This window comes from Balaenoptera ricei, chromosome 2, assembly GCF_028023285.1.
Source record: "Balaenoptera ricei isolate mBalRic1 chromosome 2, mBalRic1.hap2, whole genome shotgun sequence".
Classification (NCBI taxonomy): Eukaryota; Metazoa; Chordata; class Mammalia; order Artiodactyla; family Balaenopteridae; genus Balaenoptera; species Balaenoptera ricei.
The window spans coordinates 145,618,966-145,644,620 of NC_082640.1; the positions used below are offsets into that span (position 1 = coordinate 145,618,966).

Consider the following 25,655-nt stretch of genomic DNA (forward strand, 5'->3'; position numbering starts at 1 on the left):
TAACCAAGTTTTCTAGTTTGTTTTATGATTGTTTAAAATGAATATATATATTTTAAAATATTTATTTATTTATTTGGCTGTGCCAGCTCTTAGTTGCGGTATGTGGGATCTTCCTTGTGATGTGCAGGATCTTTTAGTTGTGGCATGCAGGATTTTTAGTTGCGGCATGTGGGATCTAGTTCCCTGACCAGGGTTGAAACCCAGGCCGCCTGCACTGGGAGCGTGGAGTCTTAGCCGCTGGACCACCAGGGAAATCCCTGAATATTGGGCTTTAAAAACACAATATAATTGTGTAATTAAGTTTCTTCAATGTGATTTATATGACAAATGTGTATACTATAAATAATGTGATACCACCAATTAGAAAATGCTATTGATTAATTTAGAAGTGTTGGTTAATTCACCTACCTAAGTTATCTCTACTTGGCACTCAGTAAGTGTTGAACAGATACATGAATATAATAGTTTTGTTTTTATTATTACCAGGAAGAGGAAAAATGTGATGAAATTCTGGAATACTCTGAACCAATTCTGGAGTTTAACAGAAGTGTTAAAGTTGTTTCTACAAAATATAATGGCCCTCCGTTTCCGCCAGTTGCTTCTACTTTTCAGCCCACTACTGATGTTCTGGATAAAGTAATTCAGAGAAAAGAAACATTGGAAAATAGCTTAATTCAGTGGTGAGTTTACAGTGGTGTGGGGTGAACAGAATTATAGTAGCAAGTATAAATAGAATGTATGAAATTTTGGTTGAAAATCTTCCTTGTCTCTTTTTGTTTATTAAATTTTTCCTTTGCTGTAGTCACTGGACACTGACATGATGCTGAGGGTTTAACTAACTGTTGCAAGTGTTGTTTCTGTCCTTGAATATTTGTACTGAGGCTGTCTATTATGACAAAAGAAGCTATTGCTGAGTAACAAAGCATTAAAAATGTACAAGTTCTTTAATCCAGTGTTTTATTAACAGAAATTTATCCTAAGGAAATAATCAGTTCTGCTACTAGGCCATAGAATACTTAGCACTTATGGTGCTTACTACAGACAAGGCACTGTTTTGTTTGTTACTTATATAAACTCATGAACTCTACTTTTATACCTATTTTTACCTGTGAGAAACCTTAAAGAAGTTACGGAATAAACTAAACAACTGAATATTCATACAGTTATCAAGATTGGGTTTAGAAAAATTTTAATGATGTAGAAAGATATTAATAACACTGGTGCATAAATGAAGCAGGATACTAATGATGCAACCACAGTTTAGAAGAGCTCACTCAAAAATAAATGTGCGTGGGAAAAATATTGAAAAATAATACCAAATTGTTAACTAACTTTGTTTATTCTTGAATCTGGGATTGTGAGTGAGCCTTGTCTTTTTTATTTAACTTTTATGTGTTCTCTGATTTTTACAGTGAACATCTATTACTTGTATAATAATAATAATTAAGAAGCCTGTTAGCTTCTCTAAAGAAATGTACAAAAGCAGTCTCTTACTGTGTTTCCCTTCCTTTTCCTCTCCTACTTCCCTTCCTAAAAATGACCTTGAAAGTAAATTTTCTTTCCCTTTTTAGAGGAAAACTACCTGTGTTGCAGTCTATATATTTATTTCCTTGAAGAGAGGGCAGCTGGACTTCTTTTCTAGCTTTGATCTTGTGGGGTTTTATATGTGCTTTCAGAGTAGGGAACCGAACATTTTAGGTGCATGATATGCCAGGTAATCATTGACCTAAACCTTATTTTGAATTTATGAGGGCTGTTAAAGTTTTCATTAGACTAATCAGAAAGATTTTGATTTGATAAACTGTCTCCCACACAGAGATTCGGTTTGTTTTTCTAGGAGATATATTTGAATTTTTTCTTCTTTCCAGATTCAACTTTCAGAATGACTGCTTTCACATGTAAATGTTTGTGTCCATGGGTACCAGTTATTTTTAAGTGTGTTATTTCTAACCATCTATACATTTCAACTAAATTTAGGAATCCTTAACTTTTTTCCCACAGGGTAGAACAAGAAATAATGTCAAGAATGATCTCTGGGCTTCTTCCAGTCCAACAGCAGGCCACAGCTGACATCAGTGTCTCAGTCAGTGAGGCCAGTGAGCCCTTGACTTCTGACATTGGTAAGTGAAATGGAATCTTTTAGCTTTTTTTGTTATTATAAGACAAAACCTTCAGGTTGTTGTGGATTTATATATTCTAGAGGTCACATAGTCCTTGGTTGACAAAAGATAAAAGTCCTCTTCTTCTCAATGTCACTTCCCAGTTTTCTGTAGTGGAAGTTATTTCTCCCTCACTCCCTTATTACATACTGCAGCATTCAGATTATGCTATCAGCGTCCATCCCTCCTATCCCCAATCTCTCCATTATTTCCCATAGCACTTTGTGTGCGTTTGTTTGTGTGTCTGTGTATCTTTGTTATAGTAACCATCAAATTGTATTATGATTGGCTTGCATATCTGTCTCACTCACTAGACTATAAATTACTCACAAGTAAGGGTGATTCTCCTTTAGAGCCTAGCCCTTGACTGACACCTAAGAAGAGTTTAAGTATTCCCTGAATGGATAGATCCTCTTTCTTTAGGGAGCCCACACCATTCACCTCTTCTTCCTCCTTCCTCCTTCCTCTTCCTCTTCTCTCCCTCCTTCTTCGTCCTTTTCACCCTCCTCTCCTTCCCTCTTCTTCCCCCTCTTTCTCCATTAGCTTTTTGAGGTATAATTTACTTGCCATAAAATTCACCAATTCTAAGTGTACCATTTGACAAGTTTTGTTAAACAAACACAGCCACATGTTAGCCACACAACCATGTTATAGAAAAACATTTCCATCATCCCCAACAGTCCCCTCATGCCACTTTGCAGTCAATCCCTAACCCCCTCCCATGCCTACTAGACCCTAACAACCACTGATCTACTTTCTATCATTGAATTTTGCCTTTTCTAGAATTTCCTATATATGTAATCATACAGTATTTAGTCTTTTGTATCTGGCTTCTTTTATTTAGCATAATGCTTTGACAGTCATGTTGTTGCATATAGTAATAAATATTACACTCCATGGATATACCATAATTTGTTAATCCAGTTACCAGTTGATGGACATTTGTAGTTTTAGTTTTTGGCTATTATAAATACAGCTGTGCTATGTATATTTGCAAACAAATCTTTTATACACATCTTTTAATTTCTCTTGGTCATATGGTAAGTAGATATTTAACTTTATAAGAAACTGCTAAATGTTTCCAAAGTGGCTGTTCTATTTTGCATTCCACCCAGCAGTGAATGAGAGTTCCAGCTGCTCCACATCCTTACTAATGCTTGTTGTCAAAGTTTTTAATTATAGCCATTCACTAAGCATGTGGAGATATCTCATTGTGGGTTTTAGTTGCATTTCCCCAGTAACTAATGATGTTGTACAATTTTTCATGTGCTTATTTGCCATTTGTATATTTACTTTGACAAAGTGTCTTTAAAACTCTTTCGCTCAGTTTTTAATTGGGGTCTGTGTCTTACTATTATTGAGTTCTTTATTCTGGATACAAGTCCTTTATTGCATATGTTTTGCAGATGTGTTATCCTAGTTTTTATCTTACCTTTTTTATCTTACCAACACTGTCTTTTGAAGACCAAAGATTAATTTTGATGAAGTTTAATTTATCAATTTTTCTTTTATAGCTTGTGGGTTTTGGGGTATACTGTTTATGAAATCTTTGCCCAACATCATTAAGATTTTCTCCTATGTTTTCTTCTAGAAGCCTTATGGTTTTAGATTATAAATTTAGGTCTATGGTATGTTTTGAGTTAATTTTTATATGTGGTGTGAAGTAAAGATCAAGATTTTTTGTGTGTGTATGGATATCCAATTTTTCTAGCGTTATTTGTTGAAAGGATTATCCTTTCTCCTGCTGAATTGCCTTGACACCTTTGTTGGAAATCATCTGGCTATTATATATGTGTGGATCTGTTTCTGGACTTGCTGTTTGGTCCCATTGATCTACAAGTCTGTTTTTACATCAATGCCGCACTTCTTGATTATTGTAATTTAAAAATAAGTCTTGATATTGGATGGTATAAGTTCTCCAGCTTTCTAGCTCTTTTTTTTTTTAACATTCCTATATATCGTTATCTCTATTTTTTTTCACTTCTTTACAGTCCGGAATTAACCTCCTCTTCCTCCTTCTTAAAGTACCCCTTAACTGCCTAAATCCTAGACATTAGAGTCTGTATTTACTGCTTTACTTTCTCATTCTCACTTTCTCTTTAGTTTTTATGAGCTGGTTTCTTCTTCCTTCTCGTTAATGAAATTCCTCTCTTACAGCATTTGGTTCTCAGAGATAACCTTTTTTCAAATCCTTATTCTCCTAGAAGGCTCTGGTATGGGCATTGTTGACTACCTCTAATTATTAAAATGTTCTACTGGTTTTGGTTTCTTAGAATTCATTCTCTTGTTCTTCCCCTTTTTAATTTCTTTAGGACCTCATTTCCTCATCTTTTTCGTTTTTTCTTTTTGCTACTTGAATAAAAAATTTCCCCCAAGCTTCTGTCCCCTGCCCTCTTTCTTTTCTGTTTTTCTAGTCTCTTCTTGGCGTTAGTTATCCCGTGTCAGTTGATGACCCCTAAGCCACACATTTAGGCTGTAAACTTGCAGTTTTGCCTGTTGATGAATATTTTACTTCATGCTCCACTGGCATACCAAACTTGGTGTGTCCAGAATGCATCTCATTTTTCTAACCAACCTTATTCCTCCTTTGTTTCTGTTTCTGTTAATGATACCACTATTTTCCAAGTGCCCAATTTCCAAAGCCTTGGAGTATCGCTTGTTCTACTTTGTTTTCTTTGGTCTTCCTCAGTCCACACCCAGCCACGTCCCATGTCCTGGCTCCATACAATTTATTCTTATATTTGATGAATTCTTCCTATTTAGTACAACTCAAATGCCTCTTCCACTGCTACTATCCCAGGTTTTCTTTCATCTTCTCATTTTTTGAAGGAAGGAATAAAATGACCAACAAAGTTATGAGGAAATTTTTTTTACTTAAGATTAGTGCTTCTTTAATGATAAAATCATTTTGTCATGTTAGAAGATACTTTTTCAGAAGAAGACATCTAGGAATACAAATCCAAAAGAAAACCGAAACCAGTTCATCCAAATAATTGCTCTGAGACTATTTCAAAATCTGTTGAAAAAGGAACAGATGGAAAATACCAAGTGAAACTGGAATAAAAAAGAACTAGAAGCTAAAGAGAAGACAAAGGACCATGAAATATGCCTTGGAGAAACAGATAGTCGAACTTCTGTAGCTTTTGGTCAAAATTCTGGTTGTGGAGATGGTATTCAGCAGTCTCAAGACAAGGAGACCAGTCCAGGAAAACAAACAAGTGTCTCCAGAGATTTGTCCGGTTTATGATGGATACTGTCCAAACTGCCAGATGCTTTTTTCTTCATTGCTAGGTCATACACCTGGATGGCATATTTTGGAGTGTTTGGATTCTCCACCAGTCTCTCCTGCTAGCGCAAAGCAGGGCTAGTGATAGTCCTCTTAGCAGTCCTTCACATGGGTCAGGTGGTGGTTTCAGTGAGACTAATTCAGGCTTTGTAGCCTTAAGGAAAGATGGTCTAATAAAGAGGGTATTTAGATCCTGTTCCCTTTTCTTTAAAAGCATGTGTGTTTGCTTTTGTTTTGCCTATGTCTGGGTAGGGCTTTTGGGTTTTATAACAGAGATGTTCTGATTTTTGGTCATGCCAAAACAATGAATTATGGGAACTAAAAAGGGAGATGTGTTGATATATACTGTTGAATATAAATTTGGGATTGTGATAGTCTTTGCTATGGAGCTCCAGAGTAAATTGCTATTGCTTATCTCTCAACAAGTGATCCCAAGACACCTGTACCTACCTTTTAGGGAATTCTGGGTAATGCCGCCATAGTTGTACTAATTAAGGAGTACTCTTTGGAGAGGTCATGTCTGCATCAAGTTGTATAGATCACTGTTTACGTGTTTTCCACACAGAGCTTTAGAAACATAACCACTTTAAGCCTAATAAAGTCTGTTTAGGAAGTTTTACTGAATTTTAAGTACATTCACGCAAGTGAAAAGTACAACCCATTTGGAAAATTAATATACCTATAGAGCTGCTGACATCAAGCACCTAAACTACTCTAAAAGTTTGAGGAGGATTAGCCTGTAATGTTAGTAACTGAAGTATCTGAAACTAGACGGAAATAAGATTTGTCTTCATATTTATGAAGAAGCTGCCATTTCTCTAAAATCCCCCCACAGTCATTGTGTCCCTGTGTTTTGCCAAGATCTATCACAGGGTTTCCTGATGCCCTACTCTTGGAAATGTGGATTGTTTTCAGATGAAAACATTTAATGTGGATACAAATCTTTTTTTTCGCAGGGGTGGGGCGTGCCACGCGGCATGCAGGATCTTAGTTCCCTGACCAGGGATTGAACCCGTGCCCCCTGCAGTGGGAGTATGGAATGTTAACCACTGGACCACCAGGGAAGTCCCTGCAAATCCTTTTTATCACTAAATTTTGTAGTGGTAGGGAAGAGGCCATATAAGTAAATTTTCATCTGGATGTTTTCCTTCCCTTTTTAGTTTGTTTAGAGAGGATGTTCATTATGTGAGTTACCATCTTATTCTCTGTCACAATAAGTAGATTTTGTATTTTCATTTTATTCCTCCTCACACCGTCTCATACACATATGCTCGCATCTCTAAAATTTTAAGAATTAAGACTTAGAATGCAAGCATGTTTCTTGCACACTTACTCTGAAATTCTTTCATTTTTTAGTGGAAGGAACAAGCAGTGGTGCCCTCCAGCTTTTTGTTGATGCCGGGGTTCCTGTGAATTCAGACATTATTAGGCATTTTGTGAATGAAGCTCTTGCTGAAACCATTGCCATCTTGCTGGGTGACAGAGAAGCAAAGAAGCCAGGTCCTGTTGTTACAAGTGTTTCTGGGGATGTTTCAATAAGCAAAACACACTTGCCGGTAAGTGTGACTCTCCTTCATGACTTGGAGTCCTGGGGAATTTTTGATACCTTTGTTAAAGAACAGTAAAATGGACAGATTTTAAATTGGGTCATAAGATCTTGTTTGTGGTAGAGATTGGTTTCTTGTGGCTTTGATTACAATAACAGTTCCCCCAGCATTTTATTTTAAAAACTTTAAAATCTATAGAAAGTTGAAAGTATGATACAATGAACATCTGTGTACACTTTACCTACATTTACCAGTTGATAACATTTCGACACATTTTCTTTATCTGTCTTTATATGTTGTTTATTATATATGCTTTAAAAATCATTTGAAAGTTGCAGATATCATGACACTTCTAAAAGCATCGGCAATATCTCCTAAGAACACGATTCTTTATTACATAACCAAAATACCATTATATTGCTCTCCATATTTACCATTGATATGTTAATACTATATAATATAGAGTCTATATTTGAATTTCCCCAGTTGTTCCAAGAATATCCTTATAGCTAATTTTTTAAAAATTCAAGCTATAGCTAACAATCACATGTACTGCTTTTGGTTCTTATGTTAAGTGATATTTTTAATCTTTAAAAGAAAGTATATTTTAGGCATTTTTGTTATTGTTTGTTTCTAATTTATTATAGCAACATGAAATTATACAAAACCACTACCAGTGGAGGGGGGGAGGAGCAATATAGGGGTGGGGCAGTGGAAAGTGCAAACTATTGGCTGTAAGATAGGCTCAAGGATGTACTGTACAACACAGGGAGTAGAGCCAATATTTTGTAATAACTGTAAATGGAATGTAACCTTTAAAAATTGTATGAAAATTTTAAAAAACTAAAAAGAAAAAGAAAAAGAAATTATACAAAACCAGAATGTACTCTGTATTACCAACTGTTTAAAACTTCATGGTCACTTCTGATCCTGTCGATCATAAAAACATCATTTTATATAGGTGAAACATTTAAACTGACTCATTTGAAATATAAACATAAAGTTACATATTTGAATTTTATGGAGATTGGTGTAATGTAATTGGTGTAGTGTGATTAGTGTGCCAGAGATTTGGTACATACTTTTGTTCTGTGCTTTATTTATTAGCTCATTGGTAATGCATGCCAGTATCAGAGTTATGGTTATCTCTATGCTAATTAACTTTGGTTTGTCTTCTGCCCATATATTTCAGATATTTTCATAAGGGTGATTTAATGAGAAAATGTAGAAAAATCAGTATAAATAGGAAATAAATGTAATTGTTAAGAGCATGGACTCTGGAGTTGGGAAGTTCTGAATTTGAACCCTCAGCTCGGTTACTTTAGTCTTGTCTGTATACTAGAGATAAAATACTCAGAGTTTAAATGATGATGGCTTTACCAAAATCTGCTTTTCAAATATTAAGGAGGCCAAGTTCCCCTCCCCCATTGCCGTATTGTTCCTTATCTTCAGAATTGTCATGGCTTTTTTTGGCCTTTTCATCTTCGATACATGTTTTAAAATTAATTTTCAAGTTCTATAAAATATTTTGTTGGGATTTTTTTGGGAATTAATTCAATTTTGATTGGTTTAATTTGAGAAGAATTGACATCTTTATGATACTGTATCTTGTGAGCCATCATAGACGATTTTGTGGAAGATTCAATAAGATGATTTATGAAAGAGCTTAAGCTAGGGCCTGGAACTTGGTAAATACTCGGTACCTAATTGTTTATCATTATTACCCATTACCAAGACTAGTAGGATACCTTTGAATCCTCTCATGATGATGAGCCAGTAGCATTATATTTGAAAACAGCAATCTTAGGCTATAGGTTTATGCAGTCAAGAAGAATAAAACATAGTATATTTCTTTCACTTAAAAAGCAAAGCTAAGAATATGCTAATAATTAAGCCAATGCTATAGAATTTCTAATATGCTTCATGATTTTTAAATTGTATATCTCTTCGCAACTCATAATACAGAATAAAGACCAGTCACCCACTATAAAAATATGTTTTAGAAAGAGAAAAAAGGACAAATAGAAAAATGAGGAAAAGACATGTCCAGACAGTTCACACACAAAAAGGAAATACAAATGGCCCACATACATACAAAAAGATGGTCAGTCTCACTGATAGTGAGAAAAAAAAATCATTGAATCCATTTTTACTGATCAAATTGGTAACACTCCAGAAGTTTGATTAACACCATTGTTCAGCAAACCTTTGGGAAATGGGAATTCTCATACCTTCTGGTGTTATTGCATTGATAAAATAATATAACCATGTAGAGGGAAATTTGGCAATATGTATTCAAGTTAAGAATGCAATTAGACCTTTAACCAAGCAGTCTCACTTCTGGGAATTTATTCTGTAGAAAATCGATACACATATGAAATGACTTAAGTCTCAAAAAACTAAAAATAGAATTACCATATGACCCAGCAATCCCACTCCTGGGTATATATCCAAAAAAACCAAATACACTAATTTGAAAAGATACACGCACCCCAACGTTCATAGCAGCGTTACTTACAGTTGCCAGGTTATAGGAGCAACCTAAGTGTCTGTCAGCAGATGAATGGATAAAGAAGATGTGGTGTATACACACACACACACAATGGAACACTACTGAGCCATAAAAAAGAACGAAATTTTGCCATTTGTAGCAACATGGATGGACCTAGAGATTATCTAAGGCAGACAGAGAAAGACTAATATCATACAATATCATTTATATGTGGATTCTAAAAACATGATACAAATGAACTTATTTACCAAACAGAAAGACTCACAAACATAGAAAATAAACTTATGGTTACCGAGGGGAGAGGTAGGGAAGGGATAAATTAGGAGTTTGGGATTAGCAAATTAGTAGTTTATATAAACTACTATATATAAAATAGATACACAACAAGGACCTACTGTATAGCACAGGGAACTATATTCAATATCTTGTGATAACCTATAGTGGAAAAGAATCTGAAAAAGAATATATATATATGTATGCATATATATAACTGAATCACTTTGCTGTATACCTGAAACTAACACAACATTGTAAATCAACTATACTTCAATAAAAAAAATTTTAAGTAGGAATATAACCAACGTTTTGTAATAACTGTAAACCTAGTGTAACCTTTAAAAATTGTATAAAAATTAAAAAAAATAGAGTATTCTGGACATTAAAAAAATGACTTAAGATTGTATTTGATAATTCTGAGGAAAGGAACTAAGTAGATAGGACATGGGTAGGAAAGGAGAGTTAATTTTCACCATCATCCTTTTGAAGTTTGAATCGTTTGAATTACCTGTTTAACAAATTGATTTTAAAATGTTTGCTTTTTTCTTCCCCAGGGCTTTCCATCTCTACATTGGCTTCCTTTTATCCCCCCTACTTTTTCTTATCCTTCCATTGCTTTTCATAAGCTTTGTTCTTTTGTACTGAAAAGTGATTTTTGATGTCTTGTCAATTAGTTAAAATGCCCTCTTTCTGTCACATGGTCTACCCAGCTTGTGTTTGGGTTTGATCTTCAGCTGTCTGTTTAATCTTCCTCTCTATATTAGATAAGGGGGCCTAGTTCAGAGGCAGAGCTGTTTGAGTTGCTGGAGGCTTTCTGTAGGCCGGTCTTGAAACTAATAGCTAGAAGTTCAAGAGCTAGAATACAGAGGACTCCATTTTCCCCCCCCATCCATTTAAATTTTATGTAACTCTGAATGAGATCATTTTAGTTTTCAAATTGCCCTTATTTGGGGATTGTAAGCACCACTTATCTTGTTTTATTTATTTCAGGCAAGAGTGTGTACCCCAGTGGCTACCCCACAGCCAACTCCTCCTCTCTCACCTTCATCACCTCCTGAGGAGCGTGTGTGGGTAAAAACTCCGGATTCTTCTCCCTGTGTTTCAGATCATGATGTAGCTTTTCCCATGAAAGAAATATTTGCTGAAGAAGGTAGAAACCTTATTTCTATAACTCAGTTTTAATTTTAGCAACTATTAAATAAAATATCATGGTTTGTTTTATGAGTCTTTATAGATTAGTATACACATACCTGTTGCTTACTAGGTTCTAGTTAAGTCATTTTTTCTTACAAGGAAACTAAGGGGTTGGTTACCACTTTTTAAAGTATATAATCTAGTAGACATTCAGACTATTTTAAGTTCATGGTGATGTTGAAAGTGATGTCTTTTCAAGGTTATTTTTTGTACTTTACTAAATTAATTTGGAGCTTTTCCCATTAATGGCCATCATTATTATTATTAATTCTTGTTGCCATTATTTGTATGCCAAAATGTTAAACAACGTATCTTGCCTTCCTGTGGAATTCTTATTGACTTTTTTTTGCTTTTACAAAAAACCTTTAGGAAATAATATGCCTCCCATCACACTTGTTAATACTCCAACCGTTACCCCTGCAACTACACCTCCTCCCGCAGCAGCTCTTACCCCAACTTTGTCAGAGACTTCTGTTGATAAATTGAAGATGCCAAGCCCAGAGCTTCCCAAGCCATGGAGTAATGGAGACCTGCCACTGGAAGAAGAGAATCCCAGCTCTCTTCAAGAAGAACTTCACCCGAGAGCTATGTAAATGACAATATATTCATTTTTAGTAACTATACATTTCTTCTTATGTTGACTTAGGTGACCCATTGAAAACATCAGAAATGATAAATGAAGGTTGATAAACCACAAGCTAATCTATACTTTAGTAGGAAGAAGTTTCATAAATTTTATGGTTTTAAAATTTTTACCAGATTTATTTATACTTTCAGTTCTCTTCTTTTAAAATAAAATTTTGGGGGAAACAGATTAAAATAAAGATATCTATAATATTGTTAATAAAATAGAAGAAGATTTTTCCCCAGTGTGAATCTTCATTTACTATGATCAGTTAACTTTTATATTACCACATATCCCTATGTAGATTTATTTTAGAGATGGTAGAACTTTCAAGATGGTCTTTGATTAAAGCATGAAGGTGATTTTGGAAAAATAAATCTTGTTGGCTAATTATAGTAGTTCAGATTATAGAAATATATAGATATATCTATATATTGATATAGAAATATGTCTAAAGGAGACATAGTACTTTTGAATCTATTTTTTATATAAAAATTAATATAGGCCTTCACCGATGTAATACATTCAAACTATGTCTCTTTCTTCTTAGTGTAATGTCTGTGGCCAAGGATGAAGAACCTGAGAGCATGGACTTCCCTGCTCAGCCTGCACCTCCAGAGCCAGTTCCCCTTATGCCGCTTCCTGCTGACACCAAGGCCCCTTCCCCCATACAGATGCCAAGTTCAGATTCATCAACAATGGAGAGTACCTTGAGCGTTACTGCCACTGAAACTGAAACCTTAGATAGACCCATCTCTGAAGGAGAGGTTTTATTTAATTGTGGTCAAAAAGTGGCTCCTAAGAGTAAGTTAATTTTGTATCAATTGATTTCACTGGTTAGCTTATGATAATTCCTAAGTAATACTTTTCTGTCTAAAGTGTTTTTACTTAATTTTCAAGATTTAACAGGGTATAGTAGAAAGAATATGGACTCTGCAAGTTAACTTTTCTACACCTTAACCTCAGAATGTAAAATCTCCCTCATAAATCCCACCCTCCAGAAATAATATCACTGTTGAAAGTTTGGGGTATACCCTTCCAGTCTTTTTTTTTCTATGCATATATAGACACCTAAATACATTTGTATGTATATATATTTTTACCTTTTAAGTAGGGTCATATTATACATATTGTTTTGAAATCTGAATTTTTTAACCTTAAATATGTTATAGACATTTTTCTATATTAATACATATAGCCCTACCTCTTTTTTTCAGTGGCTGGGTAGTCTGCTAAAACAGTGCCATAGTGGTGGGCATTTAGATTGTTTTCAGTGTTTTCATACTATACATAACTCTCCACTGACAGTCCTTGCACATATATTTATTTATCTTTGTGAACTTCCATAACTGATAACTTCCTTAGAATACATGCCTAGAAGTGGAATTGCTGAGTCAGAGTATGCACCTTTAAAATAGCAATACATAGGGAATTCCCTGGCGGTCCAGTGGTTAGGACTCCATGCTCTCACTGCCAGGGGCCTGGAATCAGTCCCTGTTTGGGGAACTAAAAAATCCCACAAGCCACACGGCGTGGCCAAACAAAATAAAATAGCAATACATTGCCAACATGCTCTCCAGAAAGGTGAATCGGTTTTTAATTTTAATCAGTTTTTAATTATATCAGTAGTATATAGGAGTGCCTCTTTTTAATTTCATGGTTACAGTTGATGTTTAATAGCCCTTTTTAATTTCTGACAAGCTGGTAAGTGAAACAAAAATCTCATCTTTGTTATAAAATGTGCTTTTCAAAGAGCTAGTGAGATTGAATAGCTTGTGAATTATGATTTATGAACTTTGCCAGTATTTTTATTGTATAAGTTTTAAGTGTAATATTCTATGGCTTTATGGTGAGATTATTTACTAAATTTATGTTTCTTCTTTTTTCCAAATTTTTGCATTTTAATTTCTAGTTTTAGGAGATGAAGGACTGTATCTGACAAACCTAAATGATAGCTTATCCAGTACTCTGCATGATGCCCTCGAAATGGTAAGAAGTGATTGACTCCACATTGAATTCTGAGGTGAAGAATATCTTGATGAACTTGTTGCCACTGATCAGGGTTTTTTCTCAAATATTTGAGTTATAGTCATAAAATTTAATAAAATATCCATGAAGGAATTTAAGGCTTCTTACACATGTCATTATCATATTTATACATTTCATTATCATAATTGTGAGAATGAATAGAAAACTGTTGTTAACCCCTGTGGCTCCAGTAGTTGAAAAATGCAGTTAATTTAATTAGGTGATGAAAATCTAACTCAAGGCACATTGTCACCTGGATATGTTGCCTTTACAGTGTTTCAGGCAGGACCTTAGCTGTTGAAACCAACTCTCTTATAATACGTTTGTAATTTATCCCTAATCGTGATTATAATTCTTTACGCTAAAAAATAATTGAATTTAGTGGCTTTAAAAAAAAATACTGGGACTTCCCTGGTGGTCCAGTGGGTAAGACTCCGTGCTCCCAATACAGGGGGCCCGGGTTCAATCCCTGGGGAACTGTGGGGTCAGGGAACTAGATCCCACATGCATGCTGCAACTAAGAGTCCGCATGCCGCAACTAAGAAGTCCACCTGCCGCAACTAAGAAGTCCACATGCCGCAACTAAGACCTGGCGCAGCCAAAATAAATAAATAAGTAAAGATTTTAAAAAATAATAAAAAAAAAATACTGAAATAGGACCCAAGGGTACTAACACTCCTAGTTATTATCTAGCTTTATGGAAGAAAAATTCACATTTAAAAATATATATCTTAACATATATAATATATCAACATGTATAATATATATAAAAATACCATACAGAAATGATAATAGGGATTTTCTTTTGAAAATTATTAAGGAATAGAAATCTTTACTTTTTATGTTTTCAAACAACCTAAGCAAGGAAGGGTAGTTGTGCTCAACTTTCATCTACATTCATCCATAGCCTTTGCTAAGCATTGCTATTATTGTTGCTCTTTAAAAAAAAACTTATTTGATAATTTTTGACATATGTATGTATCTGTAAAGCCATTACCACAGTTAATGTAATGAACATATTCATCATCCATCACTCCCAAATCTTTCCTCAGGCCCTTTTGTAATCCCTCCTTCTCATCTCTCATCATTCCTCTCATTCTCTATACCTCTCCCAGTAACCACTGATCTACTTTCTGTAACTATAGATTAGTTTGCATTTCTAGATGTATGTAAATGAATCACGTGGCATGTATTCTTTTTTTTTTGTCTGATTGCTTTAACTCAGCATAATTATTTTGAGATTTATCTGTGTTATACTTTGTATCATAGTTCATTCCTTATTATTGCTGAGCAGTGCTCTATTGTATGGATTTGCCACAATTTGCCTATTCACCTGTTGATGGACATTTGGGTTCATTTCCAGTTGGGGGCTATTACAAATAAAGCTGCTATGAAGACTTGTGTACAAGTCTTTGTATTGACATATGCTTTCATTTCTCTCTGGCAAATATCTAGGGGTGGAATGGATGGATAATATGGTAGTTATATCTTAATCTTTAAGAAAAGCTGGGGCTTCCCTGGTGGCGCAGTGGTTGAGAATCTGCCTGCTAATGCAGGGGACACGGGTTCGAGCCCTCGTCTGGGAGGATCCCACATGCCGTGGAGCGACTGGGTCCATGAGCCACAATTACTGAGCCTGCGCGTCTGGAGCCTGTGCTCCGCAACAAGAGAGGCCGCGATGGTGAGAAGCCCGCGCACCGCGATGAAGAGTGGCCCCCGCTCGCCGCAACTGGAGAGAACCTTCACACAGAAACGAAGACCCAACACAGCCATAAATAAATAAATAAATAATTAAAAAAAAAAAAGAAAATCTGTTTAGGGCTTCCCTGGTGGCTCAGTGGTTAAGAATCCGCCTGCCAATGCAGGGGACACGGGTTTGAGCCCTGGTCCGGGAAGATCCCACATGCCGCGGAGCAACTAAGCCCGTGCACCACAACTACTGAGCCTGCGCTCTAGAGCCCATGCTCTGCAACAAGAGAAGCCACTGCAACAAGAAGCCCATGCACCGCAACGAAGAGTAGCTCCCCCTCACTGCAACTAGAGAAAGCCTGTGCTCAGCAATGAAGACCCAATGCAGCCAAAAATAAATAAATTAAAAAAGAAAAAAGAAAAGCTGTTTAATTTGATCTGCCAAAATTTTGCATAGACTTTTTCCTTCTATGTTTTATATTCCTATAAATATTTTTGAGCTTTGCTCAGGACATGGTTAAGTACTTAGAGACAGTTTTACCCTTTTGAGTCTTGCTTTTAAGATTTGTTAGGCAGTACCAGAACAGTACTCAATCTAGGGCTATTTATCCCCCGCTATGGAGAGAAGACACTTCTATGTACTCCACCCAGTGCCTCATTAATGAGGTTTTCCAGCTTGGCTAGTGGGAACAACCATTATCCAGGCCCTGTGTGAGCATCAGGCACTGTTATATCCAATCCCTTCTCAGGTGCTCGTTCCTCCAGCCTTATGTAATTGTCTCCAAAGCATCTGCTGAGTAGTACTCAGCTTAATACTCAAAGGGGATCTTCTGCAGATTTCCAGAGTTTTCTCCCTCTGCAGCTTTCACTTTTCTAGCAGTCCGTCTTATGAACTCTAGCTGTCCTGGCCTCCCTGGAGTTTCAGCTCCACCTTCTCAGCTTAGGCTCCTGTGCCACAGCCTGGAAACTCACAGACAGTAAGCTGGAGCAGGCATAGGGTTCTTCTGACTTGTTTTTCATTTCTCAGAGATCGCTGTCTTTTGTTACCTGATGTTCCATGTCTTGAAATGCAGTTTTTCACATACTTTGTCCATTTTTCAGTTGTTTCAAGGTGGTGGGTGTATCTGGTCCTTATTACTCCACCTTGACTGGAAGTTTTAGAAGTCTAGTTGCATTTTTATCTTTCCATTTGTATCATTATATAAGATCATGATGAAAAAAGAAAGATATTGGTGTACTTTTGAAACATCATGCCCTTCTATCCCCTTACAATCATAATGCTAGAAATTTCTTTTTTTTCTTTCTTTTTGGCCGTGCCACGCAGCTTGTGGGATCTCAGTTCCATGACCAGGGATTGAACCTGGGCCACAGCAATGAAAGCCCAGAATCCTAACCACTAGGCCACCAGGGAACTCCCTAGAAATTTCTTTAAAGCAGCCTATTCAAGTGATGTAAACTAGGACTGTATATTAAATTCACCAGTGGAACTTTTAAAAATATGCATCCTGCCCCCACCCTCTGATATGTGGATTCAGGAGGTCATGAGGGTTATATGGTATGCATGCATGTGTGTGGGCGGTTAGAAGCCTAAACCTGTATATTTTTAAAAAGCATCCCAAAAGATGATGCTCATCCTTTGTCAAAAATAGTAACTACTCATTTTACTTTGCGTTGAATGAGGTTAAATCACTTGTTTGTGTCACATAGCTATATAGTGATAGATCCACAACTCTTTTTATATGGATACATGATAATTTGCCTTTCATCTTAAGCTATCAACTTAAGCTAAAAACTGTAAATTTTGAGTTCTAATAGGAGCTATCTGAATCCTAAAGCTTGAGTTGCAAGCAGCTGGGTGTGTGTGTCCGGTGTTTGTCAAGTCCAACAAACAAAAAGCAAAAGATGCCATGTAGCATCTTTACGCTATTAAAGACACAATAGGGTAAAGATGCCAAATCTGGAGATTCATATATTCAAGTAATAAAATGTGTTAAAACAATTTGCTTTACTATATGTAGGAGTATGAAATAATTAATGAAGGAGAGTTTTGATAAGATTTGAATGGGGCAGTTACCTTTCTAACTAATTATTTATTACAAGTAATTGATTGAGTCTGTTCTGAAGAGAGTGGAAATCACTTTTATAAAATAATATGGGGGGGAAGCATAAAGGAGAAGTCTTTATTTTCAGAGAAGAATTACACTAACATTTGGCTTACTTAATATGTCATTAGGGCATTTTTATCCATTCTTAGAACTTTATCATGGTGCCAAAGCACATTTAAGTTTGTTTAAATAGCTGAACTGAACCAGGACTAAATTATAACATCTTTCTTTTTTTACATTTGAAACTAAACTTTAATTTTGATATTTTTACTAAGCCTAAATCAGATATGCTACAAATTCATGATAAAGTCACATGCAGAAGTACAATCTTGAAAAAGACTAACTTTGCAGTTATGTACCAGTAGGTATTTATCTGTGTACACCTGGGGGATAAAGACTTGTACTGCAGAGTTAAACTTTATTTCATTAAATGTAAGATACTTAAGTAAAAAAAAATACTATTAATGGAGTTTAAAATCATGTTAATCCTTGTATTTAGAAGGGAATACAGTTTTCTGACTCTCTGGCCCACACTGTCCTTCATTTTCGGGACTGGTCTATTTTGAGGCACCAAGAAGTCTAAGCTGGGTCTTCCAACTAGGGCTTTCAGTACCTGCTCCCTAGCAAGTACTGGAGGTCAGCGCAAAGGCAAATGGACAATCAAAGGTCTATAGGTGCCTCAGCGTATTTCTGCAGTTTTTCATTTCTGCCTGCGGTCCAGGTTGCACCACTGCTACGGTGCTTTGCCCCCATTGCCACACTGGGGGCACAGCTTTGTGTGCTGCTTCAACATGAAGCAGGAAACCGTGTGAGCCAAAAACTTGATGACACTGTATAAAACGTTTATGAATCATTGTAACTCAATCACATGGGACAAAGGGTCCAACTTTCATATGCTTTTATAGTAAATCTCTAGTTTAAATGTAACCCAATTATTTTATACTGTTATTTACATTTGAGGCAAAAATAAAGGGTTTTTAGTATAGTCGAATGGAAGTGAGATCTAAATGATAATAAAGAGTCCGTCTTCTTTCTGTAAAGTGCTAATATGACCATGTTCATGATGACTGTTAAGTTTTATTAATCATAAATTATGAAAAATGTAATTGATAGATTAATTTTTGTTTTCTTATTGTATTGTCTTTATATTTTACTTAGGAAGATGATCCTCCCAGCGAAGGACAAGTGATTAGGATGCCCCATAAAGAAATTCATGCTGATGCAATTCTTTCTCTTCTTGCTAAACAAAACCAGGAATCATTAGTTTCACAGCAAATGGTCTATCATTCAGAGGTATTTTTTAACCTTAACTTTTTTTTCTGTTAGATCTAAATACAGGAAAAAGATAACAAAAGTATTCCTACTTTTAGTTAAAGCACTCTAATACTTCAACTTACTCAGGGATCAGCCTTGCAGTAACTTTAACCTAGAACCGAAGAGTTATGAGTTTTACAGCTGAAAGGAATTTAGGCCATCTGTTCCAACTCTCTTATTCTACAGATGAAAAAAACTGAAGCCCTTTTAAATGATTTGTGAGGATCGTTCATTCATTCTTTCTTTCTTTCTGCAACCATTTACTGAGTATCTACTATATGCCAGACACAACCTCCGAAAAGGTACAAAGATGAATGAGGCAGGGTCCCCACCTCTAAGCAGCTTACAGTCCTGTAGGGAGAAAAGAGCTTAAACAATTACTCTACCATGTAGTAACTGATCAAATAGCTGGAGAAGTAGATTGAACAATATGATCGTAAAGAACCTTGTAGGCCATGGTAAGGCTTGGACACTATGGAGCCCCTTAAGATATTTTTGGGCAAGGGAGTCACAGGCTAAGATATTTAGGAAGACCTATGGAGCCATGGACAAGTGAGGGAAAGATAGAGGTTTGTCAGAACACCACTGGGGTAGTCCAGAATGAGAACATGAACAAAGGCAGTTAAGTAGAAATAGAAAGGAGAGAGATTTAAATTTAAGAGTACTGATTGGCAGTAATTGGTCACTGGTTAAGGGAAGTTGTGGTTGTACAGTTGTTGGCTTAGAAAAGCAGAGAGAAGAGTGCCAAGTATTGTGAGGAAGGTAATGAATTTGATTTGAAACATTAAGTTTAAGGTGCTTAAGGAAATTCCAGGTGGAAATATACAGTGTAGTTGCTCAGCCTGGTTGATGATAGAGGTGGGACTAGGATTCTTGATTCTATTTAGTATTCTTTCTCTTGTATTTGGTTGTCTTTACTTGAACAGGTGTGAAACTGGCTTTAGATGAGCTGAAGATCTGAAGACTATACAGAATCCAAGGAGATGGCTGGCTTTATTTTCTATTAATTTTTATCTTAAAAATTTAAATTCTTAGGAAAGGTAGAAGAAAAAAGATACGGAACTTAGTAATGGAAAAAATGGAAATTTAACTTACTCCTTCTTATTGAAAAATGACTAAATTTTCTGCAACTTTACTTAGCTATTGACCAAAAATTGATTTCACTGGAAAGATACTAGTTGTGATTGCTGTTGCTAAACTCAAGAAAGTACTCTCATAGCTGTAGAAACCATGCTGCTTAGTATAGAAACCAGCAGGCTGAGAGAGAAAGAGGAGAGAGAAAATGAGACAAACAAATGGCACAAAAAATGGTAGAAAATAGTAGAAATGTCAGTGTAGTTTAAAAGTTCCACTAACTAATCCCTCTTTCCTTCATTTTGGAAATCAGTAATATTGGTTCATTTATTCATTCGATGCTCAGACTTTTCCATCTTTTTAATGCTGGGAAATTTCTCTCACTACTTTTTCAATTTTTTTCTTCCTCTCATTTTTTCCCCCTCTGGCTAGAACTGTTATTTCCAGATATTAACACTTCTGCTTCTGTTTGTTTTATCCCTTAGACTTTCTATGTCTTCATTCTTTCCTACTCTCTTCTGGGAGAGTTCCTCAATCTGATCTGCCAACCACTAAGTTGTTCTTTAGCCTACTATTTATCTGATTTATTATATTTTTCATATCCGATAGTCTTACTTGGTTCTTTTTCTTTTAAATGATTTTTTGTTTCACATTGTTAATATCTTTCTTTATTCTTTGTGTGTATGATTAATGTTTTTCACTTTTTTCTTTTAAACACTAATTGATTCCTCGAGTATCTGTTTTTTTTTTTTTTAACATCTTTATTGGAGTATAATTGCTTTACAATGGTGTGTTAGTTTCTGCTTTATAAGAGTATCTGTTTCTTTTGGTATATGAACTCATGTTCCGGGGCCGGGGGCCTGGGATGGCGGCCGTGGGAATAAGCTATTCTGTGAGAATTCGTATTGGGTAAGGACTAAAATCAGACCATAGTTTGTTCCTGTGAATATAAGAAGAGAGGAGGAGATGAGCCCCAGGGATGGGCGTCTCAGGCAGCACAGAACCACTATTGATCGTGGCCACTGCTGTTTGCTGGTACTCTACCGTTCAGTGTTTCTGCTGGTTGTTGTGTCTTTAAAACCCTTAGGAAGAAGTTTCTTTGGGAAGTTTTGTATTCCCGTCCTGGGGTGAAGAAGGGAGAGAGTGAAGGAATGAATGGCCATGGGTTCCTGGTCAGATGTCACCTGTAACTTTTCACCCCAGCTGGGCCTTCATGCTCCCTGATGTTACTCTGGGGTACTAGTATCTGCAACCCAGATTGTTGCCAAGATCCTTATGGTTAAGGGACAAGCAGTGATGATCTCAAGTTAGTGAGGGAAAAAGGGAATGGCAGCAGCACTTTGTTCCAATCTTTCTTCTCACTAAACCTCCTCTAGCGACCCTCCTCCTCAGGATGCAGCCCCTTTCTTCCCACACACACCAGGTCAAGCTAGTCGTCAGTCTTTCTCAGTGGTTTTTCACAATTTTTACTTAGTTCTCAGAATCCTGGTTTCTTCCCACTTATGTAGTTACTACAACATTGTTTTGGGGACAGGGAGCTGGCAGCCTTTGTTAGTGTGCCATCTTGGCTAGACCAGAAGCCCAGAAGTTGGAAGTTTATCCTTTCCAGATCTTTTCCTAAGCACCTAAGCATTTGCATATGTGTGTGGTTGTGTGTGTTTGTGTGTGGTCATGTGTGGATAATTTTGAGGTATGTGTATGTGTTTTTCTGCCATCTGATTCTTAAAATTTAACTATAAATCCTAAAGATCCACCATATCCTTTTTATCTACCATGTAGTATACCCTAGTTTAATTATTCTACTACTGAAGGATTTTTAGATTGGTTCCAATTTTTTTTTCTCTCCAAACTGTAATAAGAATAAAATCCTTTTTACATTATGAGGAATTGCCTTTCTGTAGAAGATAATGAGGGGTGGAATTACTCAAAAGGCACGAGCATTTATAATTTAAATAGACACTAATAAATTGTTTTTCAACCATGTGAGATTCCTTTCCAACACCACATATGATATTTTTAATCTTAATCTTTTTTGCCAGTCTGATTAACAGTGACATTTAGTGCGTTATCCTACGTTTACAGAACTATCAAACATTTGTTTTGTTTGTAATAAGAACTTGTAGTAATGATACATTTGTAAGTTAAAATATTGCTTTGGTAAGAAAATAGTAACCATTCTTTGTGCTTAAAACTCTTTGCCCAGAGGGAGCATCAGGTCAGTGAGAGTAGTCTGATGACAAAACTGCAATTTGTACATTTATGTGGATGGGCCAGGTGTACTACTAGAGATCATAGGTAGCCTAACTTAGAATTGACATGAGTCTGAGCTTTGAGTATAATATAAGAATGATAACTGCTTATGAGTACGAGAGCATTTTGTGAATAGGGAAGCTAAATCTTCAGTAGGGTCATAGAGTATTAAGGTGTTAAGTAGTTCAGCAGTTACAAGTACCTTAAAAAATTGGTTCACAACAGAGAAGGTACTGTATATTGCACAACATTTATATGGTAGTGGCAGAGTAATGTAGGCACTGTGAAATATTTCTAGTTAGTTTCTAGGGAAAATGTATCTGCTGTCATTCTAAACTTTGCCCAAGAATCTCCAAGGGTTTTATATTAATTGCAAAACAATCTTTTTCTTTTTAAAGGATGTTGAGCAACTGATATTCTTAAAGAAAAGTCAGATTACAGGATAAGGGGAGCTACAAATCTGTAGAGGATAATTAGGGCAAATTGTAGAAAATCTTGAATGATGAGCTAAACAGATTTTATTTTGTAATCAACAGAGTCATCAAAGATGTTTCAGCAGTGATTTTTTCATATATTCTAGTAAAAAAACCCCACTTGGTTGAAATTAAACTCCTTTTAATAAAAAACATGAGAACTTTCATATACTGGAATTTTTATTCAGTTCTTGATTAGCAAACTCATTAATTAGAATATCTCCAAGTCACAAGAGGTGCTAGTGATTAGGGCATATTATTTTTAATACCAAAAGAAAATAGAAGTCATCATCTTTTTGGTTTTTATTTATTTCATATATTTGATAAAGAAACATATTCATACTTTTTGTACATTTTCATCAGTTGTTTTATTATAAAGTTCACACTAACAACTTTAGCCAATTTTCATTCATAAAGAACAAGAGGTGAATTTTCTATTCTTCTAATTAAGCTGTATGAACAATGTATAATGTGTGCCAGCATTTAGTGTTTTAAATAATAACATTTTTCCGGTGTGTTTTATTGTTGTCTAATTTGGAGGTTGAAGAAAACAGATAATGGGTATTTAACTTCATAAGAAATAAGATATGGAGAACAAAGTCTGCACTTAGATATCTTATTAAACTAACTGTCCTGTAGTGTGTGTGTGACATAATAAGGACTTCCTAAAATAGCTTTCAAGCAGTCCTGTGGTCTGCATCATGATACATTTGACAAATATTTCTTGTTTTGACTTGATTTTAATGTAATGTTTGTAACAATGGTTTCTACTTTTTACAGGACTTGGAAAACAGTGTAGGTGAACTTAGTGAAGGACAAAGGCCCAGGCTGACAGCAGCAGCAGAGAACATCTTAATGGGACATTCCACCTATATGCAGCAGCCTGTAGCTAACGCAGAGTCTTCAGATCAAAGATGTGCTCCTAAGCCATTATCTCAGCAGTGTGACACAGTTACAGGTATACACCAAAATATTGCTTCTTGAGGTATTGTCTGTTAGAGTATTCACTTCGAATCCCATCATACTTTTTTGGTACTGTTTCCATGTTGAATGCTGTATTCTGTTTTGTATTATAATCTACAGTAGTGTTCCTAATCTGAATTAAGAAAAGCATAACTATTTTCAGGTAGGGGCTTACAAAATTTCCTTATTAAAAGGGGTATTCATAATTGAAAAGTTTGATAATGACTTTTTCTATAGTATTTATAGCAGTATTTCCCCAAAGTGTTGGTCTGTGAATCACTGGATGGGGCATGAGATAATTTTGGTAATATGCATGTGTCCACCTAAAAATTTTTAATAGTGATGTATTTATTTTAATATATACTGGAAAAATATAACCAGCACATCACAACGGTGACATAACAGATCTTGCGTAGGACAATGTTAAATTAGGTAGTACTGTAGAAGTTCACTCTTCTGACTCAGTGCTCAGTGTACTCAGGACTGTTTTGGAATTTTATTAACTAAACTTTCTGCTGTAACACTTTGGGAATAAGAGTAGAGTAGAGAATACCAATTTCTAGCATATGTAGTTGATTTTCATTATCTATAGTACTTATGTCCTATAGAGTCACCAGAAACATTGAATTAGCAAATACTGAGCCACTGCTTCTAGGGGAAATACAAGGTTAGGTTCCTGTGAGCCTCTGATTATAACATTTTTGACAGTTGATCAATACATAACTTTGTTTTATGTGTGTTTCTATTTAAGGACACTTATTTAATATATATTGTTGATTCATTAACATTGAATCTCATGGCCAACAGCACTTAACTCATTCCTGAATGACACTTATCTAACACATATATTTTTTCTGTAAGGCCCATCGCAGCCTTCTTGCACTTAGGTACACTAGAGAGCACTTCTGCACTATGTTTGGGGGCCATTTTAAACACCCACAAAATCACCAACAAAACGTTCAAAAATGTGAAAAACGTGTCACTAAATAGACAGCGAAAAAGAACACTTGTTCACAGTGTAAGAGCTGATAAGAAAGTAGAGCAGTGTTCAACTTCATCTGCTGCAGTGTGTGTAGGGTGATTCAGGTTTCTGCTGCTCTACACATGTCCACAGATGACTGCAAATGTGCTGTGATTATTGATTTCAGGGTTATAAATAAATTTTTATCAGATAGGTGAATTTGCAAAAATGGAATCTTCAAATTAACGAGGATCAACTATGTTTTCATTTATTGATTTTCTCATGCCCATTGCTGCATTCTCTTAAATGAAAAGAACTTCTGGAGGTATGCAGATTTGCCAGAAGTTAGAAGAGGAGATGCTGGAAGTTAGAAAAACATTGGCACAGAGTATGAGCGAACACCTTATCATTCAGAACTGAGAGACATTCAAGACTGAATTTTCTATGGGAATAAATGTAAATTAATATTTGAATTATTTATTTTATGCACATAGTAAGAGTATTAGTTTTTTTACATTTTTAAAAATTAGGATTCAAAGTGGCATTAAAATATGACTTCTATATTTGTATCCAGCTAACCGTGCAGAGTGCAATTAAATAGAATTGACACTAGATGGCTCTCGCAGATCACTTGAGAGCTGCTTGGTACTTGGCGAACAAAGAGGTACTTGTTAAATTGTTACAGAAAATAAAAATAAATAAATAATAAATGTTACAGAATAAAATCCATGAGGATATATCCTGTTTAGCCCCTCCTTATACCTTGGTATCACCTAGCAGATTACCTATAGTACAGTTCATTTTTAATTGTAGGCACGCTATAGATATTTATTTAATTTAATTGGAAAAAATAATAAGTAATGTGGCATAAGATTGAGCATATAGATGGGTCAGTATGACAGAGTGGCTAAGAGTCTGAGCTTTTGGAGTATCAGAAATCACTTTGAATTCCAGCTCTGTATTTTTGGGCAAGTAACAATCTTTCTGAGCCCAAGTTTCCTCCTCTATCAAGTGGGGATAATATTAATGTATTAGTTACCTATTGCTATGTAACAAATTACCCCCAAATTTAGCAGATGAAGACAGCAAACGTTTATTATCTCACACAGTTCTGAAAGTCATGAATCTGGGAGTGGCTTAGCTGCACGGTCCTCAGGATCTCTCATGAGGGTGTAGTCAAGCTGTTGGCTAGAGCTGCA

General features: G+C 35.6%; 1 protein-coding gene across 4 annotated transcripts in view; it reads left to right on the top strand.

Annotated features, from left to right (window-relative positions):
• KIAA0586 (KIAA0586 ortholog) overlaps positions 1-25,655 on the top strand; it is a 105,297-nt gene that overhangs the window by 40,394 nt on the left and 39,248 nt on the right. For all 4 annotated transcript variants that reach the window (XM_059914319.1, XM_059914317.1, XM_059914320.1 and 1 more), the window contains 9 exons: positions 487-680; positions 2,002-2,120; positions 6,802-7,001; positions 10,771-10,930; positions 11,344-11,563; positions 12,150-12,403; positions 13,512-13,588; positions 18,580-18,714; positions 23,313-23,490. In XM_059914319.1, coding sequence (XP_059770302.1) covers positions 487-680; positions 2,002-2,120; positions 6,802-7,001; positions 10,771-10,930; positions 11,344-11,563; positions 12,150-12,403; positions 13,512-13,588; positions 18,580-18,714; positions 23,313-23,490 — 1,537 coding nt within the window. The remainder of the gene's footprint in view (positions 1-486; positions 681-2,001; positions 2,121-6,801; positions 7,002-10,770; positions 10,931-11,343; positions 11,564-12,149; positions 12,404-13,511; positions 13,589-18,579; positions 18,715-23,312; positions 23,491-25,655) is intronic.